General features: G+C 37.5%; 1 protein-coding gene across 1 annotated transcript in view; it reads right to left on the bottom strand.

Moving 5' to 3' along the window:
* Window positions 1–2,988: 2,988 nt before the first annotated feature.
* The window catches only part of hs6st3b (heparan sulfate 6-O-sulfotransferase 3b), a 107,231-nt gene continuing 96,346 nt past the window's right edge, over window positions 2,989–13,873 (bottom strand). Inside the window, exon 2 of the mRNA XM_015966410.3 lies at window positions 2,989–11,331. Within this exon, the coding sequence (XP_015821896.1) occupies window positions 10,584–11,331 (748 nt within the window). The 3' untranslated portion in view covers window positions 2,989–10,583. The remainder of the gene's footprint in view (window positions 11,332–13,873) is intronic.

Consider the following 13,873-nt stretch of genomic DNA (forward strand, 5'->3'; position numbering starts at 1 on the left):
CCAAGGTAACAGCTATAAAACCATGTGAGTTTTTTTAGGTTAGTTTATGTAAACACGCTCTCACGAGCACATATAAACAATTAATCACAAAATACACGAATGTTGGAAAAGATTAGTGAAAATTTGACCAATTATTCTTCAAGGTGAAGTGACATAAGAGGCATTTTTATCAATTAGGACAAGAGGAAAGCATATTTGACTCTGTGAGAGTTAATTTTCGTGATAACAATTAATTTGATTAAATAAAAGAAAATAAATTGAAAAAGAAACTGATGGAAGCAGCAAATATGCTCAAGGTCAAATGACTAGGATGCTAACCCTGATATGATAATCAATGAAGGAAGCTGTGGAAAGTAGGAGGACACTGGATTTTATGATGGAGGTCAACTTAATTTTTACTTTAGAAAGTAAATTATATATATATATATATATATATATATATATATATATATATATATATATATATATATATATATATATATATATATTTCAAAACCATGTCACAGCTTTATATTCTAATGTTTAGTTATATTTTTGATTTTGTGTCAAATTTCAAAAGGGCTAATACATTTAAAATAATTTTGTACCTTGAAATCATCAGACAGCTGTTTTGATGTTTATTGGAATTAGTTATAAGCTTTTATTTACTGCAGGAGTTAAATCTCTGCTTGTTTTGGAGTGGAATACTTTGATTTTTAGCTTCAAATATACAAAACCTTAGATTTTTCAGAGTATTTTTGTGCTGTTTTTATGACTCATAAACACAAAGAGTCAGCTTATTGGAGTCATTTGGTAATAATCCATTTGCTTAGTGAGCTCGGTTATAATTTCTACAATCCAAAATAATTTACAATTTTTTTTCAGACATAAAACACGTAATATCGTGCATTTTGTCACATGTCATAAACTGAAATGACCAGGATGACGTTCTTCTGTCTTTTCTGTTTTCTCCAGCTCACTGGAGGCCACAGAGGAGCTTTCGCTGATCTGTCACTCTGACACATTTCAAGCTGGAAACGTGATGCTGAGTGCCACAAAGAAAGGTCACCGTATTGCTCTCTTTGAGGAAAATGTCACTGTCAAAGTGAATCAGATATAAAAACAAGGAAAGACAGCAGCCCATGCTTTTTATTCATTTGACCTTAACACTGATTTTTGTTTACTTTCTTTTCTCATTTATCAGTCTGAAAGGTGGATTCAACATGGTCACTTTTTATTTCTGTAAGCTTGTTTAATAATGAGATGAAGGTAAAATGTAAATGGCATATTCACCAAATAGTCCTTATGCTCAAATAAACAACAACAACAACAATAATAATAATAATAATAATAATAATAATAATAATAATAATAATAATAAACTTTTATTTTGTAGTACAAAAGCTAAATGAAAAAAAATACTACTAGTCTTTGTTTCTCCTGTTTATAGAATAAAATAGTTTTTATTGCCGATACCTGAGACACAGTAAAATTAAGTATTTTGGTAGAAATCATACCATTAAACAACTCCTGTTGCACTGTTTCAAATCTTTGACCAGAATTATGCTTTTAAATAAATAAGTTGTCATGAAAACTATGAAGTTTGAAACGTCCTCAAAAAGTGCATTTGCAAAACATGACCACTAGGTGGCAGTCACATCTAAACTATGTTTTTCTTGGTTGCGAGCCATCGATCTGAAGCACACAGGACAGCTAAAGTGATAAATGTCTAAGATTTAAAAAAAAAAAAGATCCACTGGGAGATGTTCAATTTCTCAAACACCACAAGACCAATTTCTGCTGCACCGGATGCAGAGAACAGATACATTGATAGGAGCCTTTCTTCAAACCTGATGCAGTCTTCTACATATTTTTCAGTGCATCAATGCATGTTTGGGAATAGCAGAGGTTTATTGTTTGATAGCAGTAGTTTGACCACTGATGTGCTTAGTTTAAATCCCCAGATTAAACATGTTTGTATACAGACATGCATAAATAAGACAATAAATCACAAAGATGCACCATAATCGACAAATTACTGTGCATGTTTAAATACATTTTATTACTGCACACTTACTGTAGCTGACACTAAGAAAGTATTACCATCTGGATGGAAATGACTTGCTGCAGTCGCTGGCTGAAACGCTGAGCTGGCAGTTCATACGGTACAACCAGAGGGGAAGCAGAAGGTTGAGCTTGTTCTCAAAGACAAAGCTGCATAAACCAAGTTAACGGGATATAAGACTGGTGCTTTGGTTTTATGCACTTTCAGAAACGCTGTTGCACTAAACTGCAAATCAGATATCCCATGTAAAAAGTGTGTTTATTGTTCAGTGCGTTTCTCTTCGGGGACTGTCAGTGCAACTTTCTTAAGTGCAAATCAAATTTTGGTGAGGCATAATTTTTTAGGGTTAATGTACTGTAAAATATGATGACTGTTTCACTCAATAAACTGCATTTGAAATATTAGAACTCGGTGACTGCTAGCAAATTATTTCAGTTAAAGTATTTAAACTAAATGTGTTTGTCCTTTATGGAAATAAAATAAAAACTGACGTCACTTATTGCAAAAAATGCTTGCATTTATGCACATTGACATATCCTTTTCAAACTGACCCTAAGCACTTCTTTTTGTGCATAAAAAACACACATTTTATCTCCATTCTAAGTGAATGTGTGTTCATTTGGTTTGAGTTATTCAATAGGACATAAATAAATCAACAAAATAAAAGGAGTATATATATATATACATATATATATATATATATATATATATATATATATATATATATATATATATATATATATATATATATACATATATATATATATATATATATATAATAAAAATAAAAAATACATTTATTTGCAATATAATTTTCATATTATTGCACATTTTTGCACGTAAATGCTGTGCACATAGCTATCACACTTTATTCTGACAATATTCACAGCAATGGCAAATGTGAATTATGTTGTTGTTTTTTTGGAACAGTGAACTTATATTCCCATCTGTAATGTATAACATATATCAACAACACAAAGACAAAACTCAAGAAATAGCCAAATAAGTAAAAGCCAAAATGCACGTCATGAATTTATGTTCTTTCAATGCTTTTATTGTTGGTGTTGAGCAAAACTTGTAATATTTTTCATCATTTTTGGACTGACAGGAGACAAAAAGACTAATAAATCACGAAAATTATTTTTCTGTGCTTCTTTTAATCGCAAGACTTTCATTGTGCACACAGACATTCTTACACTGTAAAACAGGCAGAATCAATCCCCAGAAATAGTTTGAATCAATAATAAAAATAACAGCTCCATCAGAATCAGATGCTCTGTATTGGTGTAGCAACACAAGTTCATTAAACTCCTCCTTTAACCAAGTGGCATGTCACACATTTCTGGGGGAAAAGTAAAACTCACACCTGCTTCTCACCGTTGTTTTATTTACATATTAGTCTGAGTCACACGGGTCTAATTAGTGAATTTTGGGTGTTGCTTGTTCAAGAAAATATTCTGAAAGTCACAGATAAAATGAAATATTTCCCATGACGGCACAGTGTTCAACCTGCAGCTAGAAAAAAAGACAAATATCACAAATTTCTTGAAGTGTGTAAAGAGCATAAAATATATGTTTTCTGTGTATTTTAATGGCAAAAGTAACTGCATAAACAACATCTGTGGTTGAAAAATAGCAAATATAGATCAAGAAATAAGTGGTGAAGCGAAATTCTCAGTTATCGAAAAACCACAAAGATGATTTCCAAATAGCTTTAATCAGCAGATAACCAACAAAAAGACGATGCATCTCAGATTTTTGCCACAAAGTTTGCTACATTTTTAGAAAAACATTGGCACTCTATAGTTGTTTCTACAATTTGTCAGCTGATAACGAAAAACCCCGAATCCTGATCAAAACGGGTCTTTGTGTTGCTTGTGGACACAGCACTGGCTCACCCCTTGAGTTATAGTTGTTTATGAAACCTACCCTCTAAAAACTGTTCTGTTGAATTCACTCAACTAAGTTATGTCATCTGGATCTAAACCTAGCTGCTTCAGTGGAAGGAGTAATCTACGTCGTTACGCGTTCTTATGTTAAAAGTAAATGTTCATTACTCTTTACGTTTTAACAACTAGCTTTAGTGGAGCCAGTTGACATAACTTAGTTAAGTAAATTCAGCATTTTATTTCTTACAGTGTAGAATGCTTGTGTTAAGAGGTGTATGAAAAAGATGCACGATTTAAAACATCTGCACAGGATTATCAATTCTAATCATGTTGATGTCACCGGAAACAAACAAACAAATAAATAAATGTTTTTATGGCAACGTTTTTCACTTTTTTCTTTTTTTTTAATGCAACCTGTAATCAAAGCAAACATTGACTCTAGACATTTTCATTTTTGCAATTTTTGACATTTTTTATTTGCTTGTAACCAACTGATCATAATCAAATACATGTTTTTCACTGGGAACAAAGGTGGGGTAAATCTGACAAATCTGCAGCTCTTCAAACAGCTTAAATGCATAAACGTTTTAGTATTTAAAGAACGCATTTTGTGGGAAAAGCCTTGTAAAAGTATTTAATGTGTTTTCATATAAAGTATAATAATTTGAGGTCTTTTATGATTTAATTACGCTTACCACATAAAGATAAAAAAGATAATTTTCTTAACAGAATGTGGTGATGATAATGTAGTCATTTGGAATTAGAAATCAATAATAAATACAAGAAATTACTTTTGAAATTCCAAGAAAACAAATGTATCCTTTACATCGGGGATCAAGGTGATGGTTTATCAGCTTATTAAATCAGAAAAGGACAAATCAAGGAGCGTTCGGCAGTTTCACATGTTTGTTATAGATCACCTTGATGTCATGAAACCAACACTGGATGATGAAACTGGATGTAAGATTAAAAAAAAGGATCATTTTTGCTCCAAAACCACCAAATTCATCCAAATAACCATAAGGTAGCAGAAGAGTGAACTGACATTAAAGTTATTATGACCTTTCTCAGCTTCTGTAGGTTTCTTGAAAAAAGTTTTTTCTTCTTTTAAGCGGAAGATTATTTTTAGCTCCTTTAGCTGAATTGAGATGCCAAGAAACTTTGGAGTACCTGCAGGAATTTTGCTTTCACATTATTAAAGAGATCAAGCATAACTGAACATTAAAGTTCATAGTGACACATTACGCATCACCTGGCATTGAACTGGATGTTCCAAGCCTCCTCTTTTTGTTGCATCAAAACGGCATAAAATGCACAAAACCAAATCTGAATTAATCTAAGGACTTCTGTGCAATGTAACACAGCAATGCTTAAAAACGTGCAACACACACCTTCTTTCTCTCCTCCTCCATCTTTCCACTGATCACGCCCGTGCAGGAGCACGTAAACACCAAACCGATATCCATTCAGCCCTTTCATCGCGGCGGTTCGATGAATCATTCAAACAACACAGAACGAAATGAAAGAAAAGCTTGCTTTGCGAGGCATTTCAGGATGTAAGAGCAACCACAGGAAAAGCAAAAAAAATAAAAAAAACATGACAAATTGCACCAACATTAGCAGCAGTTATCTGGCTTCAGCGTTGACATTTTAGTGTACATTTGATACGTGAGTGTTTGTTGTGAGTGAACGTGAGATAAGACACATTAAAGCACCATGGCCACTAAAGGCCACACATGAAACAATCTTTGAGGTACTGGGAGCTATCAGGAGGTGGGAATTGACAGAAATGTTTTATTTTTCCTCCACTTATCTGCTTCGAGGCTCGCCTTTGAATCCTGGCGCTCTGCTGGTGTTTGTCAGCGCGCTTCTGCTGCCCACAGTGCAGTTTGCCGTCAGCTCTGCAAATATGTAAAAAGCAGCCAGTGTGACAGGGAGGGGCAGGAGAGCTGAATGCTGATCGTCTCATTCACATTCAGCACGTGTACGGGCCGCACCGACACGTTTCATCACCTGTAGGATTTATCAACTGTTTATCAACTCTTGCTGCAAAAAAACATGTTTTTGTTGATTTTTATCGCAACGACAGACAAAATTCTTGACTAAATTTACAAGAAAAGATGAAAGACGTTTTGTTCAACGCTGTCTGCCTTTGAGAAAAGGGTTAAGGAAAATATTGCACTTCAGAAAAAACATTTTTTTGGGAAGGATTTAGTCCAGAAGACGAGTTGTGCATGCAAAACGACCAGGCGTACAATGAAAAATTTGTTTGCTTTTGACGAAAAGTGTAAGTGTGCACACGCACGCATGCATGCTCATTAATGTAGATCTGTGTTCACATTAGGGCACTTCTTTAAAATAAATGTAAAGTGTAAAAAAAATAATGAAATATGCCGCAAATGTAATTCTCTTGCTTCTGTTTTAACAAAAAGTAAACCATAAAAAACTTTGTTTTCTTTTGCAAAAAAAAAAAAAAAAAAGAATTACATTTGGGCCAAAAAAATAAATGCTTTTACATAAATTCATGTCTACACTTTAAAGGTTGAAAGTCAAATGTTTGTCGAGCTTCTTATATGGACGTCCATTCCTGCCACGCCGATAAAAAAAATTTGTCTCACATTCCAGTCTGATGTCAAGTTAGTATTATGATACTAACTCATAATTATAACTTAGCTATCTGTTATGACTTAGCTATCTCACTATATAAATAAAAACACATTTTAAATCAGAGTGGCAGGAATGGGCTTCCATACTTGTGTGTCAGACATGTAAAAGTTTACAAGGTCAAACAAAAAATATATAAAAACAACACTCAAGATCTTCCAGAACTAATGTGGTCTATTCCTTTAAATACTTTTACTCTCCTGACATAAAACACGATGCTCTCAACCGGGTATAATACAGCTACAGCATCTTAAATAAGTAGCAGGGGAAGTTTTCTGTTTTCTGACTTTTTCTAGACTCTACTTGACATTTTATTACAAAAAAGTCACGATAGAAATAAAGTTTGAAACATGAATTTATTTTTAAATAGTTTGTCATTTCAAATGAAGAGCTGAGAAGCATAACTTGGACCTTTACTGAGTCTGTACATCTTTAGGAACTCTCTCCCAGCAGTTTTCCGTGGATGTGTGACATGCAACAGTTCTGCAACTTTCAGAAAGGAACTGTTTTAAATAATCTTTAACACCCGTTCCCTGCTGTTCTGTAAAATTTACAAAGAAGTGAGCATAACCAGCGATGACTCACAAACATAATGATCAGAACTTATTTTACTTTATGGCATTTGCTTGGAGTGCTATTCAGTCATTTTTGAACATGTCAGTGTTGGTCCGATAAATAAACCTGGGCCAATATTAACAACTGATATTTTGAGGGTGTATGTATTTAAGCTATTTATTTCAAAATTAGTGTATTAATATAAAATCATAAATATTGGTTATTGGCCACAAAAACAAAAACAATAATAATAATAATATTGTTTATCAATATTGGCCCACATTTTCACATCGGTGCATTCCAGGATTTACCTTTATTAACTAATTAACTGGTTTTAACTTAAACCAACAACAGTTAAGATGAAGAATATAAAAAGTTACAATCTTACCTGTTGTAGATGTTTTGAACAACCTCAGTTTAGAGAAACAAGCTTAGAAGAAATACATATTTTGATTGGTTTATTAATTCTTTGTTTAAAATGCCCTTTGAGAATAATTATTTCACTTTAATTAGTCAGCTTTAAAACTGTAATGTCTTTCCATTAAATTAACAACACAGCAAAATGTGACCAAACTGGTGTCCAGCATGAGGGGGCGGAGCCAAACTGTTATAATTTTGTCAGAAATATGATAACTCTGCAGGAAGTGTAAAACTATGAATTTTAAAACATGCAAATAACCGGACTGAATGACTCAAAATAGCCTAGCAAGATTAGCCATTGGCTTGTCTAACCAGTTCACATTCGTCTCGAGTTTTACAAACTGAGGTTGTTCAAAGAACTACTTACAACTGTCCTGTTCTGTGTCCCTGTGGTCCCCAGCCCCCTCCAGGTTCCCCTCATGTTCTCCACTCTCGCCACTTTAGGTTTAGAATTTCAGTTATTTAGTCTCCTTTAGTGTGTGTGTTCCCCTCCCCACTTAGATCATTCATTTACTTAGTTTTAGATCTCCCTGTGTCTTTGTTCTACTATGTTTAAGTGAAGTTAGGGTCATTTTAGTAGCTTGGTTTGCAGGATTAGATTTGGTTTTCTCCCCTGCTTATTTCTGCTTCTCCCCTCAGTTCATTAGTTTCACCTGTGCCCAATTCCGAGAGGGTGCTCGCTGCAGAACTACAAAGGCGGAGCTGCACCATAAGGTGGAGCTGCACCAGAGTCAACCCCGCCCATTCACGCAAACTCAGCCTAGCCCACTGACTTCCGTTTTTGTTTTCAACTTTATCGCAAACTGACCTGACCCACATGAATTACGGCTGTTACTAGTTTACAGTCGTTAATGCTATGTTCTGTGCTCCAATTAAACAAGATAAATATAACTTGCTACATGACAAAGTCTGAATATATCCCGAAATAAAAAGGTTTCTCGTAGCGAATATCTGCCCACAGCCGCTCTAACAAACGTCCTGTACAACAGCATATACCCACTCCCTGTGGGTTCTGGTAGTCTAGTGGCAAGATCGTCTGACTTATGTTTTGCTTTCCCCTCAGCTGATGCTGGTTCGATTCTCGGTGGGGTCGGCAACAATCTGTTCAGCCAGCTGAAACATTTAATTTGTTCATATTTTTGTTGTAATGTTCATTTTCAGCAAAATATTTATGTCTCTACAAGTTCTTTGAATTTGGTCGTTCCTAAACAGCATTTTAGTTGAAACTCTGCTCACAGATGGACTCACACTGGCTAAATAAACGAATGAATAAATAAAAAAAACACATTAGTCATTATATGTTAAACGGTATACCGATAAATTGTTGTAATCATAGTACTGGCAAGTGTAGCTAGAAATGAGGAAAAGAGATTATAGAATATTTCCACTGCTGAGAGGCGAACCTGCACAAAACTGCATGTCAACCTGACACCATCACCACTACACCACCACATCTGATAAGCAATAGGTGGCGTTACGTTTTATTATCTTATTTGGTGTGTCTTTGTAGATGGGATGTATGATTTTTCTGGCGGTGTCTCAGTAGAAGTCATTTCAGAAATAATTTGTCAGAAAATTCACAGAATATCCAGATTTGAGAACCAAGACCAGACCCGCTTTGGGGGAGGAGACCAAATTGAAGCTGAGATGGGAAGAAAATGCATGAATGAGGCCAAAAATGGCTTTGGCGTGTTTCTTATGAGGAAATGACAATATAACATGATTAAAAGTTCCAAAAGTTAGATTTTTAATTATATGGAACCTTTACAAAAACTGTTCAATTCACTTCTCAACTCCCTCCTCAATCTTGCATTTTTAGCTATAACACCCTCTTTGGTTCCAGAATGCTATAAAGTCTGACAACTGGAAGGAATTGGACTGACTCCGATAGAATGGGCGGGGCTGATTCTGGAATGGGCGGGGCTGACTCTGGTGCAGCTCCACCTTCTGGTGCAGCTCCGCCTTTGTGGTTCTGCAGCGAGCACCACTTGCCAATTCCCCACACACCTGCCCCTCGTCTCCTACCACCCGGCCCCTGTGTATATAACCCTGTCTGTGTTTCTCAGTGTTGTCGGCCCATTGTTGTTTGTCAGCGTTGTTTTGTCCCCCACTAGGTCTCTAGGTCTCTGCTCGTGAAGTGAGCTTTGCTTTGCAGTTCAGTGTTTTAGTTACTAATCTTGGCTTCCTGCCCCTTTGGATTTTGGTTCACCATCAAGGACTTTACTTTTTACATTCGCTCCTGCCTCGTGTCATCTGGTGTTCTGCATCTTGGGTCCTAACCTCCTCCCGCTCTCAACGTGACAGCAAGTCGGATATGAATTGGATTTAACCATCAGCCTATTTCACAGCAGACATTTTGACTTGAAAATGTAAGTAAGGTGTATTAAACAGGGCTTCCTCCCACTTCTGCACCTGTGGGCTGGGTGTTCCAGCAAGCAAAGGTTTCTCTAAATGGAATGCAGCCCTTATTAATCTGCCTGTGAATACATGCCTACTTTATTCAGTCTGACTGTAAAACTCGGCCAGGGTTAAAAAGCTTTGTTTTTATCTTCTACTACTGTGCAAATCAACACAAAAAGACACCGTTTCACTTTGGAATACTGTCGTCAAAGCTTATGCGTTATAATTTATAATGTCAGGGGTCCTTTAAAAAAACAATAGCAGTGGATCGAGAACCATCTGAACACAGTCAATGACTTTAATGACATTCAAAACTGAGCTGATCCATTCAGTTTTTTGTCATTCTTCAAATTAAAACCGACTAAGGCAACAGTTAAATAAAAAAAGACAAGAACTCTCTTTAGAGTTGCTGAAAGATACGCGCACGCACGCACGCACGCATGCATACACACACACACAGCATTTTCTTTTAAATAAAGAAAAAGCAGAGCACTCAAACAGATAGACGCATGAGATTAACGGGGAGACACAAAGAGAAAACCTCCGATCAGTAAGTGAGAGTCAGGGAAAGCATTGGGAATCTTCATCCAATCCTCTTCGTGGATGAGACCTCACCAACGGGCCACCTGGCTTGTGTAGTCCTCGGTGGTGGTGGGCATGTCACTCTCAGGTCCCTTCCCTAACCCTCCTCCTCTTTTCCCGCTCGCTTTGCGTTTGGAAGGCCACGGCCTGCCCTGCTCTCTCAACCAGCGTCTCTCCTCGCGACGCTTAAAGCGCACCTCCTGGTGCTCCCTCTGGCGGGTGAACTGGAACCGCTGGAGAAACAGGTCCTTGGCATACTCGTACAACTGCACATCCAAGAAGTTGAGCTCCTCGATCCGCCTGCGCACCACCTCGCTCAGGTCCACGTTGGCCGCCCGCGTGCTGTTGATTTGCGTGAAAGCGGCGATGAAACGCAGGCTGAACGTCCGCTCAAACAGGTACTGCGTCTTTCGCTGGAACTCTGTAAGGCCGTAGAAGGCCATGTTCTTCAGGTTGCTCATGGCGCTGCTCAGGAGGATGTGGTTGCGCTGACTCTCGTTCATGGAGGACAGGTTGTAGCAGCCCACCAGGCTCAGGTCAGCCAGCATGCGGACCTGGCGGTTATTCGCCAGGTTGGACTGGCAGTTCATGAACTCTTTGAGGGTGACGCCAGACCAGTCATCGCCGCTGTAGCAGGTTGGCAGCTCTTCCTGGGTGGGCGAGCGTCCGTCACACATATGCAGAGCTGTCTTCCACGTGGCTCCTCTCTGGACGTGTTTCCATTCGCTCAGGTAGCGGGAGACCGGGTCACGCAGCATGGTGATGTAGTAGAAGTTCCTGTAGCCAAAACAGACACAGTTAGAGAGCTGTGAATGCATCCCTATCACGGCGGGTCACCCTGCATTGGGCTGACAGATGGCGAGCATTGTCTCAGCACGAGACTTCAAGGTTGAACGCTCACTGGAAAACGACAAAACTCACTAATGGGATTTTATTACAGCTATAATTCCCAGATATTGCCTTTTCAACTTCTAACAGTAAATCCTTCTTTAGTTATCAGTCTTTCATACGACTAAAACACCTCCCGTTGTGGCTACAAGTAAACAACATATTCAAAGACCAACAAGCTGGTGGGTGACACCTGCTGACCTAAACACCTCTCAAGGTGTGAACGACTTTGCAGGATTTTAGAGCCTGGATCTTCCCCTCAGCTTGAGCACAAAAGTTCTTTCAGACTAGAGACCAAATGTCACCTTGAAGGTGAAATCCAGTTATTCAAGCAGGTTTTATTCCAGAAAAAAAAAACATAAAAAATACAAATATAAAAAACTGCAGTAATGGAAAGGTACAATGTTTAAAAAATAACAATTTTCCATTTGTTTTTCTGTATTTTTGCAATTTTATTGACTTTAATAGTAAAAAATCAGATTAAATATTTTACTAAATATTTTCTAATGTGAGATTTCTTACATTTTCCCAGTTTTGTTGCAAAGTTAAAAACAAATTACATGATGTGGGTCTTGTCATTCTCTCTAAAACTCAAACTAAATTAATCATACATAAACTATATGAAACCTGTTTTGTGCTTCAGATCTAACCTGACGCATGTGCTGCTGGAGACACTTTTCAGTGAAAACCAAAGACCGGACAGGTGTTAGCCGGTGAACCTCCCTTAAGATGATGCCTTTTGTGTGTGCAACATAAATATTTAATGATGCAAGCACCCCTGGAGGATGGTGTGAGCTGGTAAAGTGGAGTGTGGTGCTGAGATTTCCCCCCGACTCTGATGCTGCAGTGAAAGCAGCGTCAGAGCTTTCAACACAGTAAACATCTACAGTCTCACCCAGGGATAAGAAGAAAAGTTCACATGTACCCTTCTTTTTGTACCCTTGAGAATTTAAACTAATGAGAAAATATTTTAAAAACCTAAGAAAAATATCTTAGATTTCAGTTTTTGCAAACAAATTCAGTTTTTTAAGGTTTTAAGGGGCAATTTCTTTGTAGTGGGGTTCTACTGAGCAGTTATTCAATTCAATTCATTTAAAAAATACTTTATTAATCCCAAAGGGAAATTGATTGCTGTAGTAGCTCAGAATAATAATAATAATCAAGTCATCAAAGAGTATATCATAAAGGCTGTTGGCAGGAAGGATCTCCAGTAGCGGTCAGTGTTGCAGTGAAACTGAAGAAGCCTCTGACTGAAGACACTCTTCCGTTGTCGAACTGTCTTGTGAAGAGAATGCTCAGGGTTGTCCATCATTTTCTTGATTCTCTGGAGAATCCTTCTTTGCATTATCTCCTCCAGCGGTTCCACAGTCGTCCCCAGAACAGAACCAGCCTATTTTATTAGGCTGTTGAGCCTTTTCAGGTCCCTGCTTCTGATGCTGCTACCCCAACAGACGATGGCTGAAGAGATTACACTCTCAACAACAGACACGTAGAAGATGTGCAGCATCTTGCTACAGACAAAGAAGGACCTAAGCGTCCTCAAGAAGTGCAGTCTGCTGTGTCCCTTCTAATGAACAGCTTCGCTGTTCTTTCTCCAGTACAGTCTGTTGTCCAGGTGAACTCCAAGATATTTGTATTCCTCAACCACCTCCATTTCTTCTCCCATGATGGAAACAGTGTTTTACTCCACCCTGTTTCTTCTGAAGTCTAAAATCATCTCCTTTGTGCTGTTCACATTCAAGGTCAGATGATTGTTTCCACTCCATGCCACAAAGCGCTCCACCAGCTCTCTGTACTCAGCTTCCTGTCCATCTCTGATACACCCAACAACTGCAGTCATCTGAGTATTTCTGTAGATGACAGGTCTCTGATTTGAACTGGAAGTCTGAGGTGTACAGGGTGAAAAGGAATGGTGAGAGTACAGTCCCCTGTGGTGCTCCAATGTTACTGATCGCCTGGTTTGATGTGCAGTTCTTCAGCCTCACAAACTGTGGTCTGTTTGTCAGGTAGTCTTTAATCCAGGCGATAGTTGAGGCCCCCACCTGTGTCTTCTGGAGTTTCTGGCAAAGTACATCAGACTGGATTGTGTTGTAACGGAATGAAATGACTGTTTCCCCCTCTCCTCTGACACAGGACTAGTCTGCATGAGATATGGCCTCAAGGTCTCATGCATTTGCTTCTGACCTGCTTCTTTTCAGCTTAACAGAAAAATGAAGAATGGACTCTCTCCTTTTAATTAATCAAAGAACTATATTTTAATAAAGCCAATCACCCAAAGTGTTAGTCAATAAATAAGATGTGACCAATCTGTGAAATCAAAATATTAATTACTTTATTATAATCCTATAGAATATAAAAGGTACTATGACTTTAAATGTTCCAATAGGACTGATCTCACGTAGCGTTAAAAGACATGACACATTATTTTCAC

Source organism: Nothobranchius furzeri, chromosome 14, assembly GCF_043380555.1.
Source record: "Nothobranchius furzeri strain GRZ-AD chromosome 14, NfurGRZ-RIMD1, whole genome shotgun sequence".
In the NCBI taxonomy this organism is placed as follows: domain Eukaryota; kingdom Metazoa; phylum Chordata; class Actinopteri; order Cyprinodontiformes; family Nothobranchiidae; genus Nothobranchius; species Nothobranchius furzeri.